This window comes from Misgurnus anguillicaudatus, chromosome 23 (genome assembly GCF_027580225.2).
Source record: "Misgurnus anguillicaudatus chromosome 23, ASM2758022v2, whole genome shotgun sequence".
Taxonomy (NCBI): Eukaryota; Metazoa; Chordata; class Actinopteri; order Cypriniformes; family Cobitidae; genus Misgurnus; species Misgurnus anguillicaudatus.
Window position 1 is genome coordinate 8539573 of NC_073359.2, and position 26222 is coordinate 8565794.

General features: G+C 43.1%; 1 protein-coding gene across 5 annotated transcripts in view; it reads left to right on the plus strand.

Annotated features, from left to right (window-relative positions):
* The window catches only part of LOC129453090 (sialoadhesin-like), a 205332-nt gene that overhangs the window by 30444 nt on the left and 148666 nt on the right, over nucleotides 1-26222 (plus strand). The window contains exons 1-4 of one of the 5 annotated variants that reach the window (XM_073862009.1): nucleotides 12228-12385; nucleotides 12572-12643; nucleotides 14153-14500; nucleotides 14574-14783. The exons of 3 other annotated variants lie outside the window; for them this stretch is intronic. In XM_073862009.1, coding sequence (XP_073718110.1) covers nucleotides 12595-12643; nucleotides 14153-14500; nucleotides 14574-14783 — 607 coding nt within the window. In that variant the 5' untranslated portion in view covers nucleotides 12228-12385; nucleotides 12572-12594. Of the gene's footprint in view, nucleotides 1-12227; nucleotides 12386-12571; nucleotides 12644-14152; nucleotides 14501-14573; nucleotides 14784-26222 lie in introns of those variants that run through there. One more of the 5 variants, XM_073862010.1, reaches the window with a different exon arrangement.

Genomic DNA, 26222 nt, shown 5'->3' on the forward strand with positions numbered 1-26222 from the left:
AAAATTCAAAACTGCACAACACACTGTGGATATTTTGATATGAATTCAGATTTGATAACTTTGAATTATGGAGTGTGAATTCTGATCCTACAGGTTTTTCATCAGCATGAACAAATTAAAATCTAAAAACAGAACTGATGACAAACATGAAGAGGTGAGAAATTCTGTATATAGAGAATCTTCTGTAATACTATAAACTAATGCTCAGATTTTATAACATCATCTCTTTCGATGTGTTTTTCAAATGGTGCACATGTCTGTGTGTAGATCAGCTGAACTGCTGGAGTGATGTCACAACTCTCTATGACATCATCACCTATCAAAAATCTCTCTGCAGCAACATCATTGATGCAGTGATGTCACATACAGTAACATATTAATGACAGTCTTGTGTAGGACAAATTGAAACATCTCAATTCTTAAATCTTGTTAAAATTTTGCTATGGCGCATCTTTATAAAAACTGCTAATCTCTTACATTGGTTTCGGTACTTATTGTAGAAAAGTAAGAGGGGACTTATCTTTAATCTTGCAAAAACAAGATTAATCATCATTAGCAAAAGCAACAGGCATTATTTCATGTATTCAGTTATTTCAGTTGTTAAATTACAGTATAACTAATACTTATTAGTTAAATAAATGTATTTTCTCTCTCTCACCTTCATGTAATTTGGTTTCTTTAACTCCCTGACAGTGTCGGCCGGTGACTTCTCTTTTGGGGGCGCTGCCCATGCGTCAAAAAGGTTTTTGTGCCCTCGAAAAAGAAATCACCAGCCGTCACTGCTCACTGATTTTTTCTTCTCTCTCTGAAGAGACACGAACACAACACTTTGAATGTTATAATACAATATGCCATCAATGCCTTAAAGTACTTTCTGAACTACTAGTGCAAAAAATATATAGTTTTATTTGACATTTTCTAGTTATTTGTAAATTTCAGAGTTTGTAAATATTACAATTTTACCGGCTTTATTTATTCCCAGTCAAGACCTAAAGTAAATCAACTATGAAATAAATATTTTATGTAGTGTAGTTGCAGTATGCATATAGACATACTATTCGCCATGTCACCTGTATGTTTGGCGACTTATGATGTCATAACAACAGGCACACAAATAACTTCTCTGGGGCCTATACCATGAAGCCGGTTTAAGTGGATAGCCAGGTAAGTTTAAGATTAGTTTGCGCCAACCCTGGATTTTAGGTTCCATGAAAGTAGCGCGGCTTTAATCTGTGTTCGTCGCCATGGTATCTTACGCTGCACGACTAACCTGCCCCAGGGCAGGTTATGTTCTGGATTCGAGGTCTGAGACTGCAGTTTGACCAATCAGCTGCGAGCAAAGAAATATATAGGTGACGTAACTACTAGCGTCTCTGCGCAAACTTTATTTATTTGTATTTTTTTATTGAACATATTCAAATACAAACATTAAGGCATATTTAACAATCACTATTTTTCGTGTTAATACCGCATTTAAAGAAAAAAGAGGAAAAACCTAAGAAAAAACAAAAAGAAAAGGAGGGTGAGGGTCTTAATCTTAAACATCCAAAGCAGAAAGAAGTCTCTCCACGCAAATTGTTAGAGCACTTCGTAGAGAGAGTTTTTAGTTTTCCCTTGCCCAGTTATTTGTATGAAATATCTAGATTTTTCACGGAAGGAATCTCTTATCTTTGCAAACTTCTAGCCTCACATAAGAAATGTATTACGTTGAATCAGTGCCCTTACTGTACCGTAAATGATGTGTATTGCGTTGCGCTTTTTTGCAAGTGGTACATACTTGTATGCGGTCGATGGGGAAAACACGTTTTGTGGAACCATGCACAAGGTGGTCCTCGCACTGTAAGAAAGCCAACATTAACAGCTTCATAGTGATCCCCGGACATTTCCCGACCATGTCTCTAAAAGAGGGCTATTATAAAATTCCCTGTAAGATTATTAACAAATTTAACAATGTACATTAAAAGCATGTTTCACTTTTGGGTACCTAAATATATTATACAATGAAGTACATGTTAATGTACATGTTATATTAAAAAGAGCAGAGGCAGTATTATTTCGCTCTTGAAAATAATCTTCATACTTTTGTATAATTAGCTCATGCTCCTCCCCTAACAAAAAATACATAGCTCGTACGTGCTCTCTCTATTTCTATTCCGATTGGTTGTTCGGTGCCGACGTCACTCTTTTATGTGCACGCGTGGGTGGAGTAATCATAGCCTAAAGATCAAAGCCTGAGTTGACAGAGAAAGTTGATAAGCCGCTTCATGGGACCAATAAAGCCTGATTGCATCGGTATGGTTTTGTCAACTCAAAACCAATCCTGTAACCCCGAGTTTGTTCAGCTACCTTCATGGTATAGGCCTCAGGTGTTTTTAAGTTTATGTTGCAACAGTTTATGTTACGGACTGTCTTTGTCCGTGGCATTCTCACGGATTGGTTACTCAACTGTTTTGTCCTATTTTCTTAACTTTTTCGCTTCGATTTAGGGTTAGATTTATATGAAATGACATCCCTACTCAAACCCAACTCTGGCTGCTCTCTGCTGTCTCAAACGCTGACATCTTTGTCCTGTGCAGGGGCGGAGCGAGGGGGTGGCTTCTGGGGCTCAAGCCCCGAATGTTTTGTCAAAAGCCCCGAATCTTTTTAGATCTGTAAAATGCATTCATCCAGGACGCTAGGTGGCGCATTTTTCAAAGTGTCTTTATTATTTTAGTGCCTCCGTTATTACTACTGTAAGTGTAGATTTATAGTTATGTGATTTAAATACTGTTAAATAGCGTCAACTGATATATTATCTGCATGGCTAACGTCTAACTTATTGTTGCGCTCTGGCCTAGTCTGCCTCCTCTGCTGTGCACACTGTGGTTGGTAACGTTGTATTTAAAGTACATTTAATAACAGTGAATTAAAACTTTGAAAAAACTTGCTCATTTTGGCATATTTCCTTTTTTATAGATGGATATATGATTTATATTTTTTAAGACTTCGAAGAAGGTGAGAAAGTATATAGTTAGTTAGGCAGCTTATGTTTTGTCCAAATGCATTTCACTGAAATTCGCAACGATTTCACCTCAGAAATACATTGATAGACAGTTATAAAATGTGAATCCCCATTCTTTCTGTGACGGATGTCAGCGCCAACACTCCCGGTACATCCCATTCACCCGAATATTGACTACATTCCCCATCATGCACTGTGACCCGCTGATTACACACCAGCTGCAGCGTATCAGCGGGTCTATTTAACCTGGGACTCTGCCACCTGTACTTTGCGAAGTCTTGTTTGCCCTAGCAGCATTTCTGAGCGTTTTCCCTGTGTGTACCCGTGTTTGATTTCCTGGTGTTATTTTGGACTGTCTCTTGGTTTATTGATTCTTGCCGCCTGCCCCGAACTTGGACTGGATTACGATTACGATTGCTTTCTGCCTGCCCCGATCTTGGACTGAATATCGTTTATGACTGATAGCCGCCTGCCCCGAACCTGGTCTGTTATATGTTTATGATTACTTGGATGTGCCCTTTGTTTACTACTGTTTGCTGTTTGAGAACATCAATAAAGAGTTGCAAATGGAACCTAACCTGTCAGTCTCGTCACAGAAGACTTCGCCACCACAGGCTCCAGCAACCGTGGCACAGCTTTCAGGCGAGCTGTCCACACAAGCAAACATCCTGGCGGCTCATCAACATCAGTTAGTCCGGTTAACTTCTCTCACGGAGGAATTAGTTCGCTCTGTGCAGAGCTTAGCAACACCGGCTAACACAGCCGCTACACCAGATCCCACTCCTCCTCCACCTCGACCCATAGCCACGCCTCCGGCTTCAGTAACACCCCATCTGGCATTCCCCGAAAAGTTTGATGGCACCCCAGAACGATGTAAAGGCTTCCTCATGCAGTGTGAGCTTTTCATCGCCCAGCAACTCAACATTTACAACACGGAGGTTAGTAAAATCTTGTTGATCTGTTCTTTGCTTACTGGGAAAGCATTGGAGTGGGCTACGGCATTATGGGCAGCTGGCAACTTTAACCAATGTACCTTTGATGAGTTTAAGAGCACCATGAGAGCTGTGTTTGAACACCCAGCAGGAGGTCGAGACCCAGGTGAACAGCTACTCACCCTTAGACAGGGGCGCCGCTCAGCGGCCGAATACGCCCTGACCTTCCGCACACTCGCCGCACAGACCAGTTGGGTTGAGGATACATTGAAGACATTGTTTCGCCAAGGTCTAAGTCAAGAGTTACAGTCCGATTTAGCCTGCCGAGACGAAGTGAGGAGTTTTGATGAATTCATCATGCTGTCCATACGAGTGGATAAATTAGTACGCAGTCGCAGACCAGTCCGAGTATTTGAGACTCACACAACTCACTCAGTACCTTCACCAGACACGAGTGAACCCATGCAAGTGGGTAAAGCACGTCTCACGGCGGATGAGAGAGAACGCCGTTTTCGTCAACGTCTATGCCTGTATTGTGGTGAAGCTGGCCATGTCCTTGCTGTCTGTCCCTCACGACCAGCTCAGACACGCCTAGGTTGGGTGAGTGCATCTATACCATCTACTACATTTGAATGTATGGAAGTTTCGGTCTCGTTGTCATGGCAACAAAGTAAATTCAATACCAAAACACTACTTGATTCCGAGGCTGCGGAAAACTTTATTGACACGGGTTTAGTGAAGTCTCATGGAATCTCAGTAACCCCTTGTGTAGCCCCTCTTTCTATCGCAGCGTTAGACGGACGACCATTGGGCACCGGTCATGTCACGCATATCACACAGAGCATCACACTTGTTACCAAACACGACCACACAGAAGAGATTGTCTTCTATGTCATCTCATCTCCTCATAATCCAGTCATTTTGGGTTTTCCCTGGTTGCATCTACACAATCCACTCGTTTCTTGGAAGGAAAAGAGTATTCTGAAGTGGAGTGATGAATGTAGGAAATCCTGTCTGAGTAAGTCACCTGATCTCTCTGTGTGTACATCACAAATTAACTCAGTTTACAGTTTACCTGATAATGTTCCCCACCTCATCGAGCCAGTGATTGTGCTATCGAATTGTTACCTGATACAGTACCACCTAGGGGGCGCATCTTTCCTCTATCCGAACCTGAACAACAAGCCATTTAGAAGTACATTGCTGAGGAACTTGAGAAGGGCTTCATACGCCATTCAACGTCACCAGCATCTGCAGGGTTTTTCTTTGTGGGCAAGAAAGATGGCAGTCTACGACCCTGCATTGATTATCGAGGTTTGAACGACATCACTGTGAAATTCCGCTATCCGTTACCCCTAGTACCTGCTGCTTTGGAGCAACTACGTAGCGCCAAGATCTAGAGCAAATTGGACCTCCGTAGTGCTTACAACCTGATTCGTATTCGGGAAGGGGATGAATGGAAGACAGCATTCTCCACCAGTGATGGTCACTATGAATACTTGGTGATGCCCTTCGGTCTATCTAACAGTCCGTCCGTGTTCCAGTCCTTTATTAATGATGTGCTCTGGGACATGCTTAACCGATTTGTTATTGTTTACATTAATGACATACTAATTTACTCTGATTCTCTAGAACAACACGTGGTACATGTCAGAACTGTCCTCCAACGCCTCATTGAACACCAACTCTACGTGAAAGTAGAAAAATGTGAGTTTCATCAGTGATCTACGTCCTTCCTGGGGTATATCATAAGTCCAGACGGGGTGGCTATGGATGAAAAGAAGGTGGAGTCAGTTCTACAGTGGCCCAAACCAACTACGGTAAAAGAACTCCAAAGATTTCTGGGATTCGCTAACTTTTACAGAAGATTTATCAAGAATTTCAGTATAGTTGCTGCACCTTTAACTTCACTTGTGCATAAGTCTAGTCACAAACTCTCATGGAACCCGGAAGCCGAAGCTGCCTTCAGTGACCTCAAGACTCGCTTTACTTCAGCTCCTATTCTGCATCATCCAGATCCCGAGAAGCCCTTCATAGTCGAGGTGGATGCCTCGAATTCTGGAGTGGGCACGGTATTATCACAGAGGCAAGGTAACCCAGGCAAAGTTTACCCCTGTGCTTTCTATTCTAGAAAACTGAATCCTGCTGAGAGAAATTATGATGTGGGTAACCGGGAGCTTTTGGCCATGAAGGCGGCCTTGGAAGAATGGCGGCATTGGCTAGAGGGCGCCAAACATCCTTTTCTGATTCTCACAGACCATCGCAACCTGGAATATTTACAATCTGCCAAACGTCTCAATACCCGGCAGGCAAGGTGGGCTCTGTTCTTCACTAGATTTCAATTTACTATCACATACCGACCTGGATCAAAGAACACCAAAGCAGATGCATTGTCACGTATCTTTGATTCTTCACCCCAGCCTGTTTGTTCCGAGCCCATCATCCCACCCTCCCTCATTGTAGCTCCTGTTCAGTGGAATGTAATGCAAGAGATAAACCAGCTCAACAATGCTAACCCACCACCAGCGGAATGCCCTGCAGACCGTACTTATGTTCCTCCGTCTCACAGGAAGCAGGTCATCCAATGGGTACACACATCTCTCTCTTCTGGTCACCCGGGCATTAACTCAACATTGGTGATGCTGAAGAACAAGTTCTGGTGGCAGTCCATGTTACCTGATGTCAGCGCGGTGGTGAATGCTTGTACAGTTTGCGCAGCTAATAAGACTCCACATCAGAACCCAGTTGGTCTCCTTCAACCCCTGGTGATTCCCCAAAGACCTTGGTCTCATATAGCGGTGGACTTCGTGACGGATCTGCCTAGGTCTGATGGTAACACAGTGGTACTTTCTGTCATTGATCGTTTTTCTAAAGCATATCGTTTTATCCCTCTGCCCAAGCTGCCATCCGCCATGGAAACCGCTGAACAGCTGCTTCATTGGGTGTTCCGGTATTACGGACTTCCTGAGGACATTGTATCTGACCGGGGGCCGCAATTCACGTCCAAGGTATGGAAAGCATTCTTCAAAGCATTAAACATCAACATCAGTCTTACATCTGGTTATCATCCACAATCCAATGGTCAAGTTGAACGTCTTAATCAAGAGTTAACTAAGTTTCTCAGAGTTTACTGTCACAAGAATCAGCATGACTGGTGTCGCTTCCTACCTTGGGCGGAATATGCACAGAATTCCCTTAAGAAAACTTCCATGGGTCTCACTCCATTCCAATGCGTCCTGGGATACCAGCCACCCATCTTCCCCTGGGACGAAGAACTCGCAGACATCCCGGCCATCGATGCATGGTTCACTCGAAGTCAGGAAACTTGGCAAGAAGCTCACGTTCATCTGTCCCGAGCCATCAGGAAGGTTAAAGAAAAAGCGGATCGACATAGAACCCCAGAACCCCACTACGAACCTGGTCAGTTAGTTTGGCTCTCGTCCAGAGACCTGAAACTTCGTCTCCCCTGCAAAAAGTTGAGTCCCAGGTATGTTGGCCCATTTAAAATTATCAAACAAGTTAATCCTGTCTCCTGCCGTCTTGATCTCCCCCCTAATTACCGTATCTCTCCCACTTTCCATGTTTCCCTGTTAAAACCTGCCGAGGACCCGGGAGCGGCTGTAGATTCTGGAGGATCAGGGCCCCCTCCCATCATGGTGGACGGTGAAGAGGCCTATCTGGTCAGCGAGCTGCTGGACTCCAGACGTCAGGGCTCCAACCTACAGTACCTCGTCAACTGGGAGGGGTATGGTCCCGAGGAGAGGTCGTGGGAGAATGCAAACAACATCTTGGATCCCAACCTCATCCATGAATTTCACAGACTACACCCGGATAAACCAACCCCTCGTTCCCGAGGTCGTCCTCGAAAGAACACTTCCCGCGTCTGGAGCCGCTCGCAGGGGGGGGCTCTGTGACGGATGTCAGCGCCAACGCTCCCGGTACATCCCATTCACCCGAATACTAACTACATTCCCCATCATGCACTGTGACCCGCTGATTACACACCAGCTGCAGCGTATCAGCGGGTCTATTTAACCTGGGACTCTGCCACTTGAACTTTGCGAAGTCTTGTTTGCCCTTGCAGCATTTCTGAGCGTTTTCCCTGTGTGTACCCGTGTTTGATTTCCTGGTGTTATTTTGGACTGTCTCTTGGTTTATTGATTCTTGCCGCCTGCCCCGAACTTGGACTGGATTACGACTGCTTTCTGCCTGCCCCGATCTTGGACTGAATATCGTTTATGACTGATAGCCGCCTGCCCCGAACCTGGTCTGTTATATGTTTATGATTACTTGGATGTGCCCTTTGTTTACTACTGTTTGCTGTTTGAGAACATCAATAAAGAGTTGCAAATGGAACCTAACCTGTCAGTCTTGTCACACTTTCTTATGTAGCTTTATAGTTACTGGATTAGCCTACAGCAAACATATTTGCCTATTTTTGGATAAGAAAAGTTAAGGTATCATTGTCAAAAAAAAATTATGTTACAGTTTTAAAATGACAATACAGAGAACACTTAGATTAAAAAATAGTTTATAAAGCTGCCGTAAATGGAGAAAAATATCAGCAATTCATAACCTTCCTGCTAAGATGTGGCTAAAATTTACAAAATGCACTTTAACTACAATTTAACAACTAAAATAGGTTTCTTGGTATCTATATGGCTTTAACTTGAAAAAAGATACCGGCTCACAATTTTCTAGTATTTTTGTTGTAATTTATTAAGTATTTGAATTTGGAGGCATCACAAAAAAGAAAAAAGTCCATCTGAGTCAAACTGAGAAATCTCAGCAGAAGCAGTCCATCAACCTCACACACTGGGCCCTATTTTAACGATCTGAAACGCAAGTGCGAAGCCAAAGCGCAAGTGACTTTGTGGGCGGATCTTACGCACTGTTGCTATTTTCCCGGCGGGAGAAATGACTCTTGCACGAGGTGCAAATCAATAAGGGGTTGGTCTGAAGTAGGTTCATTATTCATAGGTGTGGTTTGGGCGTAACGTCAAATAAACCAATCAGAACGCTATCCAACATTCCCTTTAAACGCACGGGCGCAAGTTCCATGGCGGGTTGCTATTATAATGACGGATTTACCAGGCGCACGCCAGGAGTGGTTCACAGCTAAGGAGACCCACGTTCTTGTAAGAGCAGTCAAAGACAGAGAAGTTGTTTTGTATGGGGATGGGACTTGCGAGAAACCCACCCAAATCAGCGTCGGTTAAACAGGCGTGAGAGGAAATAGCCACAATTGTCTCATCAGCTTGCATCCGCTACAGTGATATCAGGAGACGGGGGAATCCCAAGCTTGCCAGCATAAATCGGGCACGGCGTGTAACGGGAGATGGATCTGCCTCTACACATGACCTGACGCCAGCAGAGGACATCGCTGCGTGCACCCTCACGCTGAAAGGGTTTGGGGGCTTTGAAATCGGAAACGCAAGCAGGGTCCAACCCCAAAGTACACTTACAAATCAAGTTCATATACATTAAGGTTTCTTATGAAAACATTTTAATAATTATTTACATAAAATAAACGTAATACAGCCACACAACAAACTTATGAAAATATTTTAATCTTTATTTGCATGAGAATGTTTTAACGCAGCCACACAAAATAAATAAAAACTATCACCACAATGCTCACCACAATGATTTCCCTTATCTCATATGTTAAAATTTTTTATTGTAACAATTTATGATTTGCAAAAATAACTATTTCATCTGTGTAGATTAGATAAGCAAAGTGTGTGCGCGTTGTGCACGCTATACATTATGGTCAAGCATGCGTCCTTAAAATAGCATAAAGAACTACGCGCCACTGACTTTAGACTAGTTTCTTTTGGTCAGTGGCGCAATTGTTTTTTGAAACTGCAAAATAGCATAAGAGATGGTTTGCACCGGAACCCGCTTTCTTTTTGCGCTGAACCGCACAGGGAGCGCAAGTTCATTCCCTAGTTTGCCGATGTGCGTCTGTGGAGGGAAAACCCCGCTGTGCGCCGGTGCCAAATACGAAATGATACATGCGTCACTGACAAAGTCAATTGCGCTGGGTGCAAGATAGGGCCCCCTGCATTTACATACTGAGTTTATTTAAAGATCCCTCTTTGTATTTGTTTTAGATCGTGAGGATTAAGCCTCATTTTCATCTTTGTAAGAGGCACTTAAAGACACGACTGAGTTAAACAGTAAAATATTGGGCTCTACCCGGCGCAATGCACCGCAATGCGCGACGCAAGTGTCTTTCGCTAGTTTCCACCCTAATTTTCACGTTTAGCGCCGCGTTGTTTAAATAGCAAATGCATTTGCGCCCGCTTTGCGCCCATGGGCGTTCTGGTCTGAAAAATGAGGTGTGTTCAGGCGCATTGTTGGCGCGTTGCTATTTTGAGGCAACTAAAATAGACTACGCCATTGACCAACAAAAACCTGGTCTAAAGTCTAAAGTCAATGGCGCAATATGATTTATGTTATTTAAAGACCGCATTAGTAATATGCGCCTATAAACGGGAGCTCGGGCAACGCAGGTTTGCTTATCACAAAGTACATGAATGCGCAGCAGCACAAAAATGCTTTTAAATATGAAAGATTAAAGGATTGAATGTAAAAGATTATTATTGAGTCTCTTGGACATAAATGAGGACTAATTATGAGACGTTAAAAGGCACAAAGAGCTGCTTCACCTGCAGCCTGGTAGGTAAATAAATACTTTGCTTTAAACAAATGCATCTGTTTTTAAATGTTTTAAATGCTACCTCACAGATTTATTGTATATGATGACTCTGTACCTGTCAGTATGGTGAGATGAGAAACATTTTTAAGTATTGCTTAAAAAAACTCTTTGCTAAAAAAACGCTGTCCAAAGTGCTGAAACGTGAGGAGAGCCGTTTGTGAATTCTTTATCTCCTGTTTGTTACAAATAAAGTATTTTTAGAGTACAAACCTTCTCTTACATACTTGTAAATTATTTTTTGATGATATTGGATAGCTATACATTTAAAGCAATTACAAGCCTGCTTTTTACTTCCATGACTAAAAGAAAACGGGTTTTAAAGGTTTTAATAAAAAAATAACTATTTCAATACAAGTAAAAAACAACACAATTATTTAACATTAATTTTAAACTGGGGATCTTCTTCCTCCGCTTAGTTTTTCAGTTTACAAAGTCCGTCATCTAAATAGGGATTAAACATAGCACCAGCGCAACTTGCTTTTAAAGGGGATGAGAGCTGAGAATCTCATTGGTTTTCTGCACGTTACGCCCAAAATACTCCCATTACAATAGGACCAACCCTTTTCGACCATGCGCTCAGCGCACAAATCATTTTTCCCGTCATTAAATTAGCAAAAGTGGATTCGGACACGCCCATTTAGACGTTGCCCTGTGCGCTTTAGACAATGCGCTTAGATCGTTAAAATAGGGCCCATTGTCTTTATATTATCCTCCTAAGAGGATAGCCCGAGCTTTGGTTTGGCTTGCATATTAGATTTCTTCTAGCTATTTGAGGTTAGAAAGAACAAAAAATATATATATAATAGCCAAATATTTTATTAGAACATGAAGCAGTTTAATTGTCAAAATTTGTGACTACAGGTTCAAGATACACAAAATTAAGTATTACAGTGCAAACAACAAAAAATGTGATGTCCATGTATGTGTCAGGTCTTAGGAGGTTATATACCAGAATAAATTCAAAAACAGATAAAAGTGCCTTATAATGCACGTGTCAAATCAGTATTAAACAAACTGTCTGAAAGCAGTACACAAGAAACTCAACTTAATAATAAATACTGACATTCATGTGTGTTTGAATATGATTTGGTGATGTGAAAAGAAAGGAGAATTTATTTGTGCATCAGGTTTTGTCAACACAACACATTCACACACCTGTGTATCCTCACTCACAACTCCTCTGAAACCTCCTCACTCCTCTATCCCCAGCTTCTCGCTCTGATATCAGACTTTTAAAATGTCCCTAATAACTGAGTTTGAGTTTTTTTGGGTCACAGGTTGGTGGAAGGAGGAGCGAGAAAAAAAGTCTGAGATCTTTCATAATCTGAGAAACACCCAGAGTATTTCCTCTTCCTCTTGACCTTCCTCTATTTTCTTACGCAAGGTTAATTTAGCTGTTCTGGTATTCATCTTAGTGTTTATGAGTCAGTCTGTTAAACACGGATGAAATATTGTTCAAAATCACTGTGTGTATAATATTTATTTTGACACTGGAATTGTATTTAATATTTAGTGTTTAGCTTCATTTACTCATAAAGTAATTGATCCATTTGGTTTGTGTCAGATTGCATTTACAGTTTATGACTGTTGCAAGTGTTTCTCAATGGCTTTGGTAAGAATAAAGGAAGGAACTGAGATCATAACAGCGTATCTACCAGCTACTCAAACTAAAAACTTTACAAACACGGCTGCAACTTGAAGTCAAACATCTCCACAACAATATATACTGTATGTATGTTTAATCTTTTAACTGAAGCAGAATTGTTATAATATATTTTTTATTGTTGCTGTTGTTATTTTAAGCATGTTTGTTGTCATAACAGTTGTTTGTTATTGATTTTACTGTAATGAGGCAGAACTGAACTGTATTATTGAATTGAGAAGTTTTTGCTTCATGTCTTGTATTGTATACAGCATGTGCATTTCTTTAAGGTGAAATGATGAACTCCAGACTCTCATCTCTGATCCTGCTATTACACATTCAAGGTATGAACACTATTAAGTGAATGACAGTTTAGTTGTTGTTGGAGCAAGTAGATGTACCAAAGCTTTCATCTGAACCTTTTTAATCTCATTCCTATAACTGCGTACAAACAATAAAATGCCAAAATGGAGCAAATTTGATGAATGTTTCAGGTTTCTTTTAAGTAATTTCTGCATACTTGTTGTACCGTGTTTAAGTGAAGAATTAAAAAAAGGAAATTGCATTGAGTGTTTTAAAGATTTATTATGACCAAGCCATAGTATTAAAGGCTTTTTTACTTTTCTAAAGAAAGTGCCTTGGAGTTTTTTGTTTGCTTTTCAAAAATCCATCCACCTGTATTGAATGAGCAGTAATATTGTTCCTCTAAAACACAGATAATAATAGGGGTATTATTAATCATAATAATATTGTGATATATTATTCCTATGTTTTTTTTTTTGTTTTGTTAGAGTTAAATTTTTTATAACTTAAGTTGGTTGGATTAAGATTAAAACCTCAATTTTGCTTTAGTTTAAAGGGGCCGTACCTCTTATGTAAGCTATGTACATGCAAAAGACCGCTGGAAAACAGTCCAATCTCAACATAACACTAACTGTGATGTTATAGTTGAGATTACATAATTACAATGTTGTTTTAATGCTAAAAACAAAGTTGTGACTGTTGAGTTAGCGCTATATGCTAGTTAATGCTATATGCTAATGTTTAGGCTGAAGTTCTACTATTGACGTTACAGTTCCGTTTTGCACGTCTATACTGAAAAAAAACCCACAAACTTACTACTCAGAATCGTCCGAATAATTGATTATTCCTTAACTCATTCCCGAACAGCAAGTTTTTGAAAAACCACCACCATTTTTTTTTTGTGATAATCACCAGGAAATTTTTCTTTTAAAAATTTATAAATACACAAATATATAAAATGAAAGAACAGACCCTCTGCTTTCAAACAAACAAAACAGGAAAAAAACTAATCCTATTAATATTTTTTTCTCTGCTTATAAACATTTAAATATGGGTATTTTTCTTTAAAAATACAAAATTTTCACCAAAAAGCATTTTTGAGAAGGAATTTTGTTAGAGATCAGAGTCAGAACGATTATCAAAACATACACAGAGGCATCAGTTTTTTTTCATAAATTGCGGTATTGCAGAATATTATTATTAGATTTTTTATGCAAATGTTTTCTCTTAATTAACGAGATAACTCATCAATGGCAGGGTTCAATGTGTATCTTCTGATACAGGCTCGATCATAAGATCTGTTTACATACATACAAAGCTCTGTGATGAGCCGCTCTGAGAAACAGCCAATCAGAGCAGAGCTCAACATTTTTATTCATAACCCTTTCAATAATGGACCATTTCATTCTGGGGACAAATCCTAGGTTTATAAATAGACATGTAAGGTATCAAGCGAACAATATAACATATTGTATCAATGCATTCTTTGGCACCTTTAAAAATATTTAATGTATGTTACACATATCAGTATTATGCCTTTTTCTTTTTAGGGTATTTAACATTGGACAGGTTTACTGTGAGCTGTGATAAACAGAATGTTTGTGCTGTGAGAGGGGCATGGGTGAAACTGAGGTGCTCTTACTCAAACATCAACATCAAAACTGGATTCTGGTTCAGCCAGAAACAGAAAACAAACTGGAGAAACAAAGATGAACCTGAAGATTTGACTTTAGATTCAGATTACTCAGGACGAGTGGATCAGTGGATCAATGAAGACTTCTCACGACTCACAATAGATGATCTGCGAGAGAGAGACAGTGGAGATTATCAGCTCATGATCATTATGAAGGATGGAGTTAAACATCTCGGCTCAGTCACAGTCAATCTAACAGTAACAGGTACATTTACATTCTTATCAGTCCAGTTCAACTCTTTTCATTTCTCATCTAATGTAAGTTTTTGCTTATTTAGTTCAACAGGTGAAGATGAATCCTGAATCTACAGATAAAGTAAAACTGATCTGTGATTCTTCCTGCAATCTCATATCTGAAAATAATTACTACTGGTACAAGAATGGACAATATTTAAAAGATGAAAAGTCAAAATCCATATTTGTGTCCTTCAGTGGAAACTCTGACAGCTATTACTGCTCTACAGATGCACATCCCTCCTCATCTGTGTGTAAGTTTAACATTTAGATTCAAGTGGAAGGGCAAAAACTTGTATAATTTCATCCATCCTTAAATTCATACAGATGTTTTAAATGAATTGTAAATTTTACAGCAGTGATTTGTGACTCTTTCAGGTCTTTCTAACAGTGGCTGTTGGGGTGTGACTTACACCTCTACAAGAGTTTGTGCTTTAGTGGGATCAACAGTAGATATTCACTCTTCATACTCACATCCCACTGGATATACAGTAGAGAAAACAGTCTGGGATTACCTTAACTTTAATTCAAAATATCAAGATCTACGTGAGGATCATCAGTTTTCTGGTCGTGTGAAGTTTGTTGGAAACACACTGAGAATCAAAGACGTCAACACGAGTGACTCTGGTTTATATCGATTCATCATCAGTAACACATCAAATGTATTTTCTGGTTATCCTGGAGTCACTCTTACTGTTACAGGTAACTGCTCATAATAAACTCTCTATAAAGTTTCATTCACTGATTAGGTTTATAATGAATAAATTTATGCTACTGGTTACGGGTCCGAAGAGCTGGGAAATAGTTTTTTTCCTCTTAGCATTATTTATTCTTAGAAAGAAGAAGATCACATTTTAGAAATCAAAAAGCCCAATGTTGTCAATCATTTGAGCTACAGGTTTAATTAAGTTTTTACCATGAAATTTACACTGAATGTTTGAGGTTGTAATTGCTAAGATGAGCAGCATTTTTTTTTAATACAGTGTAAGGTTATGTCTATATACAAAGAATGACAGAGTTAGAAATAAATGGGGTTGACAGGCGGTGACCAAGGTAAGGAAAACGATGTGCAAAAAGCATCAAAAAGGCATGAATGAATCTCATGACTGCTGATTACTAAATATCACCGCACATTAGATAAATATTAGCAATGCTGGCATCGCAGGCACACGCATGGAAATTCTGAGGCATAAAATCTGTTTCCGCCCACGCTGTAGTTTTACAATGTGTGTCATGCAAAATATCCACTCTTCAACCCCCATGGTTGTAGTATGTTTTTACTAAATACGACAATAAAAACGTCAAGTCCGACCACCAGAAGCATTTGATATTTAAAATGTTCAACCCAGTTCACAGCAACTGTTGGAAAATTTGTGTCACATTCAACCGGTCGATGTGCTTCCACTAAACTCTGGACTCTAATGAACGGTAGGGGGGCCAAAATATATATCTTTAATCTTGGTACTGACAACATTTCATTGAAACCTTTGAAGGAGAAGGTATTTAAATAAATCACGGAAATTTGGTAGTCACATTTATGGTGGTAGATTAGTGAACATCCTGTCAGAACATCAGTTCACGAGTTCACACTTACAAATAATTCAGAACAGAGTTATTAATATGCGTATTTGGCGTGCTGTCCGAGGAGAGGGCTCAGACCTCGTTAACTCTTTCACCGCCAGCATTTTTTTAAAAAGTTGCCAGCCAGCGCCAGCGTTTTTCATGATTTTCACAAAAGTTTAATGCCTTCCAGAAAATGTTCTTCTTCAAATATATAAACATACAGTATACCAAATGAAAGAACAGACCCTCTGCTTTCAAACAAAAAAAAACATTTAATCCTACCTTGAGTAGTTCTTTTGTAATCAGCTTTTGAATATGGGTAGGTTTCTGCAAAAACACCACATTCTGAGCAAAAAGCAGAGATAATTCCATTTTTGTGGACTTTTCATAGAGATCCCATTCAGAGCGATCTTTAAAACAGACACGGACATGCAGCAGCTTGTCATAGGGCAATACTTCCGGTTTTAAAAAGTTGCGCCACCTGGTGGATAATAGCGGTATTGCAGAAAGACGGAAAATCTCGTCATTGGCGGGGAAGCGTTTTCTCTTAATTGACGAGATATCTCGTCAATGGCGGGGAAAGAGTTAATGGACTGAGCCCGGAGCACTTCCTGGCGGGGAGAGGGTTTCGGGCTCAGCCTTAGGCCCGAACCCAGAACAATCCCCCCTGTTCTGGTTAGTAAGGTGACTTAGGCAATCGTGCGGAGAAGGGAAGTTGGAGGGATGATGAAACTATCGAGGAATGAGGGTGAGTTGGTTTCCAGTCTATATAGGTTTCTGTTGATGCCAATCAGGTGGATACCTGATTGCTGATTGTCAACAGCTGGTCGTAGTTGAGGTAATTAGGTTGATTATTTGAACGTGTTCCTCCCGAACTTTGTTAATAAAACATCATTTCACTAGTTCACACTTACAAATAATTTAGAACAGAGTTATTAATATGCGTATTGGCGTGCTGTCCAAGGAGAGGGCTCCGAGCTCGTTAATGGACTGAGCCCGGAGCGCTTCCTGGCGGGGAGAGGGTTCCGGGCTCAGCCTTAGACTCGAACCCAGAACAATCCCCCAAAAGATCGCAAACTAGCATCGGACAGCAGCCGGGAACTGTGTGTGTCCCCCCAAAAATTTGCTGAATGTAAAGTGGGAGGTAACGGGGCTCCTGCGGGATCGTAGAAAACATCACTGCTGTGACAGTTGGAAATTGTGAAAAGCAGGGCTCCTGCCGGAGCAGAGAAAACAGCACCACTGCGGCGGTGGAGAAACAGGGCTCCTGCGGGAGCAGGGGAGACAACACTGCTGCGGCAGTGGGAAAATGTAAGAGCAGGGATCCTGCGGGAGCAGTGGAAACTGTGGGAGCAGAGGAGACAGCACCGCTGTGGTGATGGAGAAATAGAGCTCCTGCGGGAGCAGAGATTGTGAAAAGCAGGGCTCCTGCGGGAGCAGGGAAAGTGACACTGCTCTGGCAGTGGAGATTGTGAGAAGGCATGGCTCCTGCGGGAGCAGAGGGAATAGTACCGCTGCAGCGGTTGGGAAAAACAGGGCTCCTGTGGGAGCAGAGGTTGTGAAAAGCAGGGCTCCTGCGGGAGCAGGGAAAGTGACACTGCTGTGGCAGTGGAGATTGTGAAAGGTGGGGCTCCTGTGGGAGCAGTACAGACATCACTGCTGCGGCAGTTGAGAAATTGTGAAAATGAGGGCTCCTGCGGGAGCAGAGGAAACATCACTGTGATGGCAGTGGAGGTTAGTGAAAGCAGGGCTCCTGAGGGAGCAGAGGAAACAACACCGCTGCGGCGGTGGAAAATAGGGGTCCTGCGGGAGCAGAGGTAACGTCACTGCTGCGGCAGTGGAGAGTAGGGCTTCTGCGGAAGCAGGGGAAACATCACTGCTATTGCAGTGGGAAATAGTAAAAGCAGGGCTCCTGCGGGAGCAGAGAAAATGACACCGCTGCAGCAATGGAGAACAGATCTCCTGCGGGAGATGGTAAAAACACCACTACTGCGGCAGTGGATTTTAGTAAAAAGCTGGCTCCTGCGGGAGCAGAGGGAAAATCAATGCTGTGGCACTGGAGAGAATCTTATAGTTTGTGTTGTCCTGGAGCTGGTGGGATCCGCTGATGAAGGTTTGTTGGGTTTCTCTGATGTGGGAACGGTTTGATGTGAGAGCAGAGGATAACATCACTGCTGTGGCGGTGGAGAAATTGTGGAAGGGAGGGCTCCTGCGGGAGCAGAGGGAAACAACTTCCATAGCAGTGGAAGTTAGTAGAGTGCAGGGAAAAAGGGGGGGCTCCTGCGGGAGCAGAGGAAACCTCACTGCTGTGGCAGTGGAGAATTTGTGAAATGTAGGGCTCCTGCCGGAGCAGAGGAGACAGTACTGTGATGGCAGTAGAAATTAGTGGAAAGCAGGGCTCCTGCGGGAGCAGAGGAAATGGCACCACTGTGAAAATAGGGTTCCTGTGAGGGAAGGGGGAAACATCACTGCTGCGGCAGTTGAGGAAAATTGTGGAAAGCAGGGCTCCTGCGGGAGCAGAGGAAACATCACTGCTGTGGCAGTGGAGGTTAGCAAAAGTGGTGCTCCTGCGGAGCAGAGGAAACAACATTGCTGTGGCAGTGGAAACGAGCTCCTGCGGGAGCAGAGGAAAACATCACTGCAATGGCAGTGGAGGTTAGTGAAAGCAGGGCTCCTGTGGGAGCAGAGGAAACAACACCGCTGTGGCGGTGGAAAACAGGGCTCCTGCGGGAGCAGAGGAAACGTCACTGCCGCGGCAGTGGAGAATAGGGCTTCTGCGGAAGCAGGGAAAACATCACTGCTATTGCAGTGGGGATTAGTAAAAGCAGGGCTCCTGCAGAAGCAGAGAAAATGACACCGCTGCAGCAATGGAGAACAGATCTCCTGCGGGAGATGGTAAAAACCCCACTACTGCGGCAGTGGATTTTAGTAAAAGCTGGCTCCTGCGGGAGCAGAGGAAACATCACTGTTGTGACTTGGGTAGAGTCTTATAGTTTGTGTTGTCCTGGGGCAGGCTGGAGCTGGTGGGATCTGCTGATGAGGGTTCGTTGGGCTTCTCTGATGTGGGAGCGGTTTGATTGAATGTAGGTTTTGAAGGCTTCTGATGACCAGCATCCGAGTGCTTGGATCTGTTGTTGTGAAAGACCTTTTTGGGCGGCTGTGGTTGCCGCACCTATGCGGAAAGAATGGCTGGAGAAGGAGTCTGCTGGGATGCCAGATAGGAGTAGGACGGATTTAAGGTGTTTTTGGAACCAAAAACGTGTAACCGGGCGGTTTGAGTCATCTATGAAGAGTGGGTCTGATGCAGATCTAGCCTGGGAATTTCTGGAATGTAGGTAGGCTAGGAGTGTCTGGTATGGTTGAATTGGTGATGGGAAGTTGAAAATGTAAATGAAGTGGCCTTTTCTCGTTTGGTCCGTCTTGCTTTGTTTGATGAAATAGGAGATGGTGTCGTTGTCCAGAAGTGATAGATCTGAGATTGCGGGTTGGTTATTTGGATTGAAATTGGAAGTGATGGTGAGTTCTGAACACCTGAAGAACCGGAAGAAGGCTAGAATAAATAAGCGTCGAGTGTGTGGGCGGTGTTAGTAGAGTGGTAGCCTCGACGGATGGTGGTGATGCATTTGGTGAGTAATTCCAAGCTTATTGGTTGTCTTGCATCCGGACGGGTAGGGTGGGTTCTTTGGATACCTTTAATGAGCATAGATGTCTGGGTGCTAGCTATTACTGGGGAGGGTGAGCCAAAAATTAGTTTGTGGAAAAATTGGATTCCGCTTAGGTATCCTTTGATAGAGCTGGCTTGAATGTTCTTGTGTTGGTTGAGGTAGGATATTAAAGAGGTGATGGTGAGTAGGGAAAAGTCAGGGAAGGTCAGGTTTTAACCAGAGTGGAAAGTTTTGAAGCTCTTCCAAGCGGTTAGGTAGGTTTGTAGGGTTCTGGGGGATACAACTTGGAGGATAGTATCTAGGGAAGCATTGAGGAGGGATTTTAAAGGGGGGTTTATGGGAATATGAGTTCTGAATAGTGAGGTACCGGAGTTGGGTGTGGATCCGCTTGTGGTGCTAGCTGCCTGAATTTCTGAAAGGCAAAATGAGAGAGGGAGTCAGCTATTAGATTTTTTGAGCCGGGAACATGCTTGGCTGTAATGATGAATTGGTCACAGGTGGAAATCCAAACGAGGCGTCGCAGAAGGGACATTAGTGTGGGGGAATGAGAACGCCCTTTATTGATGCAGTGAACGACAGCTTCATTATCGCAGTGCACTATTATGCTATTTGTGGACCATTCTTTCCCCCAAAGAAATGCTGCGACGACCACCGGATACAGCTCAAATAGTGCTGAGGAGGATAGTGGCTGTGGTAAATTCAACAGCTGGGGGGGCCATGTTGAAGCGAACCAGCGCCCTTGGTAATAACCCCCGAAACCAACTGAGGGGGCTGCGTCTGTATACAGATGGATGTTGGTAGGGAGAGAAACCAAATCGTTGTAGAAAAAGGATAGGCCGTTCCACTGTTTAAGAAACGTTATACATAATTTTAGCTCGTTAAGGCATGAGCTGTTTAGGGAGATTTGGTCTTTGAGTGCATGGACTGAAGACGCTAGAGTGAGGAGGTGGGAAATGAAAGGGCGACCTTGAGGGATTATGCGCATGGCGAAGTTTAGGTGGCCGAGTAAAGAAAGCAGCTCACGTTTAGAACAGTTGGGAATGTCTGTGAGGGTGGAGGCGACCACAATTATCCTGTCAATTTTGTCCTTAGGTAGTGAAGCTTGGAAATTAACAGTGTCTAAATTAATGCCCAGAAAATCGAGGGACGTGGCTGGGCCCGTGGTTTTCTCTTGGGCGATGGGGATCCCTAAATCAGTGAAAACTCTTTGTACTGTTAGAAGGTGAGCTGCTGGAATGGCATTAGGAGGCGATATGATTAGGAAATCGTCGAGCAGGTGAATAATGTGAGGAATTGGGTGTTTGTTAGAGAGGATCCAGCAAATGGCTTCTGAAAGCATGTCGAAAATTTTGGGGCTGCTTTTGCAAAGTTGAAAAGGCGGACGGCAAAGTAAAATTTTTCGTGCCAACGTATGTCAAAAAGATGCCATGAATCAGGGTGGATGGGCATCACTTTGAAAGCAGACGTGATATCGACTTTGGCGAGCCAAGAATCGCGTCTGACGCTTTTGATTAAGGTAAAAGCTTGGTCAATAGTGTGGTAATTGAGAGAAAATTCTTCGAGAGAAATGGGGCTGTTTATGCTTGGAAACGGGGAATTGTGCGGGGCTGATAAGTCAATTATTAGCCGTTTTTTACCTGAGAATTTTCGGGTGGCCACTCCGATTGGGCTGATGCGGAAACAACAACAACAACAACAACAACATTTATTTGTATAGCACATTTAAAACAACACTTGTTGACCAAAGTGCTTTCCAATTCACAATTTACATAAAACAAGGAAGACAAAACACAACACCCATTAAAAATTCCTAAAACAATACTCTAAAAGGCAGTTTGAGCACAACCATTACCACTAAGGACAATTATAAGCAGCTGAGTAAAGATACGTTTTAGGTAAAGATTTAAAACACTCCAGCGAGTTGCAGGCTCTAATATGAGACGGTAGGTTGTTCCACAGGAGCACGATCCCCTTTTGTTTTTAGTCTTGATTTTGGAACACTCAGTTTAAAACCAGAGGAAGACCTCAACAATCTAGTAGGGTCATTGCATATCAACATGTCAGCAATATATTCAGGGGCAAGCCCATGTAAACCTTTAAAAACCAATAGCAAGACTTTATTTTGCACTCTAATGGCCCTTTTCCATTGCATAGTACCCCACGGTTTAGTTTAGTTTGGGTCGGGTCAGCTCACCTCACTTTGGCGTGGTTAGCTTTTCCATTGAGTTTAGTATCACTTCGCAGTGGGAGGGATTATAGGCGTGTCGTTATATTTGCGCTGCATACGGCTGTGACATCATACAACTGAGAGCGTCCTTGTACATTCCCATACATTTATTTATTTATCAGTCCGCCACAAAATTAAAATTGGCCACCACAAATAGATGTTTGCACATCGCGTTTATAACTACCTCTGTCTCACATGACAGTTTCTGTTCAAACACCCGTGGCGTCTGTCGACGGCGCTTCGCTGAGCCTCAATGAAGTTGCATTAAAGCATAAATAATACTGACGTGCACGTCGCGAATGTGCCGCCACAAACTGCAAGTCTGGAAAAAACTTTTATGTGTTCCTGATTCCGAGCCTCTGGATGTTTTTCATCGCTAAAAGGGTGTTTGGAAACTTACAGCAGAGCACAAATGACAACATGTTTGCTCGAGACAGCGCAAGCTAGCAGTAAGCTAAAGCTAAAAATAGGATGACACCGATGACGATTCTCTCAGACCAATCAGTGATCTACAGTGTTTACGCGTCACGTTTGGTATCAGCTCGGGTTGCTTGGAACCCCAACCGAGGTGGTACGAAAAAAAGTATCGGGCACTATGAAGTGATCCCAATGGAAAAGCTCCCAAAAGTAAGCTGACCCGACCCAAACTAAACCAAACCATGGGGTACTATGCAATGGAATAGCGCCATAAATTCCACGGGCAGCCAATGCAACGAAGCAAGCACCGGAGTGATGCTGTCATATTTCCTTGTGCCAGTTAAAAGCCTAGCCGCTGCATTTTGAACTAATTGCATATGGGACAACAGCTTATTTGGCAGCCCCAAATATAAAGAATTGCAATAATCAAGTCTGGAAGATATGAAAGCATGTATAACCGTCTCCAGATCCTTAAAATTCAGAAAACTCTTTAATTTGGCAATACCCCTAAGTTAAAAGAAACTGGCTTTTACCACCGCATTACTTTGTTTAAGTGGACAAGGAAACATTCAAAAGGGGGTGAATTAAAGGGACCAATCATGAAGCCAGATTCGACTTCTTTTTTAATTAGCATATTTACTGTGTCTGGCTCAGTGAGTGCGGACTGTAGGTTATTGCAGATTAGGCTTTGTGTGGGGAGGCATTCCACGCCGGTTTTAAAACCGTGTTTGAGCCCTGTCAAAAGATAATTAGAAAATTCAGGGTCAGGGTGTTGGGACAAAGCTGCAGACAATTGGGAAATATTCACAGGAGTCGACAAATAATTTTTGGCATTTTTATTTTGTGACTTTTTTACAGGAGAGATAATGAGAGCATGAGCGCCGCCACAGTAATTACATATGTGCATGTAACGACATCGTTGTCTCGTGCAGTGTCCGGTGTTAAAATTATTGCAGGGTGGGTTTGAAGAATCATAAGTGTCACAGGGAGACTATTGTAGGGCGGAACCAAAAGCGGCAGAGATCGGTTCCGCCCGAAGATGGTTTCCGCCCAGGCCGCATTCGACGACGCACTCCTTCACTTCCTGGTTGCCAGGGCAACGTAATCAGGGCTTTACGAGCCACAGGTGCGAAGAATCAACGAAGCAAACTGTGATTGGCGGCCGGGCGTGGATGAAACATATAAATAGCTCTATTGGAACACAAGTAAAAGAGGAGCGATTGACACGAGCAGCGATGGACACGGGGAAAGCTCCTTCTGCCAAAGGCAGATCAATGACACACACCTTTTGAAGAGCCCGAAGGCTCCGTTGATCCGGGTATCGCCAGGAAGCGAGCGGAAAGAGGACGGAGCCACAGGAGGCGAAAGAGAGGTATGCTGTGGAACAATTGAAGGAGCACCCCGCAGGAGTCGATTGTTGGAGTCTTTGTTGGCGTGAGTTCGCGTTGCTGCTGTGTTGTATATTCTCTTCAGGCTGGGCTGGCGTGGCTGTGTGGGACGAAGGAAAGCATACTGCTGGAATCTGAAACGAAACCGAGAGAGAAATCAACGTAGAGTGAGTAATAAATGATTCGAAGGAAACAAGAACTGCTGGCATTATTGGTGTAAACATTGCGCTGTGTGTGTCACACACCAACTCGTCTGCTGCTGTGGATGTGAGCCTGTGTGTGAAGGGAAGGCTGAAAACGGAGCATACTGTGCGACGCTTGTGAGTACAAATAAATACTTTTAGACATTGGCTGCTAACCCATTGTGTGATAGACTGTTTAGTGGAAGTAGGACGGTGGGAGCGCCGGATGAAAGCCAGCTCGGGTGACTATAGCCCTTATGAACGTAGACTGAGTCGATAAACAACGCCATACCGAATTCCGGGGAAGAAGGAGAAGACGGGGTTCCTCAGTGCTCACTTATAGTGTGGTGTGGTGAGTCTATATTGTGTGGAACCTTTCACTTGAAGTGGTGCAGTGTCTTGTCCTTGCTGTGTGTGTGTATTATCTGCCAGACCCCCGCCTCTATCCTCTGAACTGTGGAAAGACGGAAAGGCTGCCGGCGCCAGTCGCTGCATCTTCTATTATATGCTGTGAGCGAGCCCCGAGTGGAAACCCCCAGTTGTGTACTGAACCATTCTGTGTGTCCCAGCCAGCAGCCTGTGCAGAGAAAGAGCGAAGAGGAGATCATACCTACCATACTCACTGTATGACGTGTCCACTGGAGAGGTGAGAGAAACCCCCAGTTGTAGACTGGACTATTCTGTGTGTCCCAGCTATCAGCCTGTGTAGAGAGAGAGAGAAGAGGAGATCGTACTTACCATACTTACTGTGTGACCCCAGTTGTGTACTTAACTATTCTGTGTGTCCCAGCCGGCAGCCTGTGTAGAGAGAGAGAGAAGAGGAGATCGGGCTTACCATACTTACTGTATGACGTGTCCGCTGGAGAGGTGAGAGCAAACCCCCAGTCGTGTACTCAACCATTCTGTGTGTCCTAGCCAGCAGCCTGTGAAGAGGGGAAGAGACAGTGAACCCCGAAGAGGCCGACATTTTTAAGATATTTTTTTTAAATAATTTAAATAAAGTGTATCTTAATTTGACTCTTACCTTGTGTGTCTGGTCATTGGGGTGGCTTTGGGAACCTCCTTGAGGTGGAAATTAAAAAGGGGTGTGACCTCATTAACATCTGGGTCCACCCCGACCTGTGACATAAGCATGGTTGTTTTGGCGATTGGGAGCGTTGAAATTGGTGTTGGTTGGGCGCGGAACGTAGCTGGAAGATTTTTGTTGAGGTGGGTTTGGGCATGGGGTGATTGAAGGGTTAATGAGCGGACAGGTTGTGGTAGAATGGGAGGAAGATCTGCAGACTGCGCATGATATGTTTTGGCATCCTAGGAAAACTCTGTTGTGGGGGTCTATATCAATGGCGCCCCAGTACGGACATTGATTCCATTGGGATACTCTAACGGCACATTTGGCAGAGAAAAGCTTGTGATAGGTATAGAAATGGGCGTCTCCGTATGATAAAGCGAATTCTGCAACGATCACGAGGTAGTCGTTTAATTCCCGTCGTCTTTGGGGAAAGGCGGAGCAGATAATTTCGCTATATCGGTTGAAAGCCAGTGAAAACTCAGCAAAAGAAAGTGCACGTGATAGGTTGTGTGGGTTCTTTAACGTGACTGCAAAATCCCCACATTCAATTTGGCTGTTTGAAACGGGGGGAGGAAGCTGAGAAAGGAGGGAAGATAGGTCTACGTCCGTACCTGAGAGGATCTGTGCTCTGATGTTGTGAGAGACGGGGGGTGGTTCCAGGGCTGGAGCGTTCGGTGGGAGGGGCATCGGAGTTGTTGTAAATAAAGTGTATGGGTATTTGGTGTTGGTAGCTGACGCAGGTATCATTTGTTGTGGGTACCTTGTGTCGCAGCCTGGGGCTTGAGAAGAGGAAAAGGGGTTGGAAGGAGGTGAAGCTAGCGGCATCTGAGCTTGGGTAGCTAGCGGAGGCAGCCTCACACTGGAGCTCGATGGTGTAGCTGCCAGCCATGGACAGAGGAAAGGATTGGAGAAATCAGACTGAAAGGCTTGTGGAGGTGGGGCTAATGTTGCTGGCGGAAGCATGTTTGAGCTGGAAGGGAAAACGTTACCTGTATCGATGAGTTGAGTTGCATCGTGCGGTGCACGGCATGATGTTTTGCGGCGCTCTTGGTGCGAGCATGGAAAAGATTGAGGCTCAACAGCGGAATCTGGAGCCTGGCTTTGACTGGCTGAGGGTGGTCTACTTCCTTTTGGTGAGTATGGAGAAATAACTGTAATGGTCTTTGATTTGTGTGCGGCTTT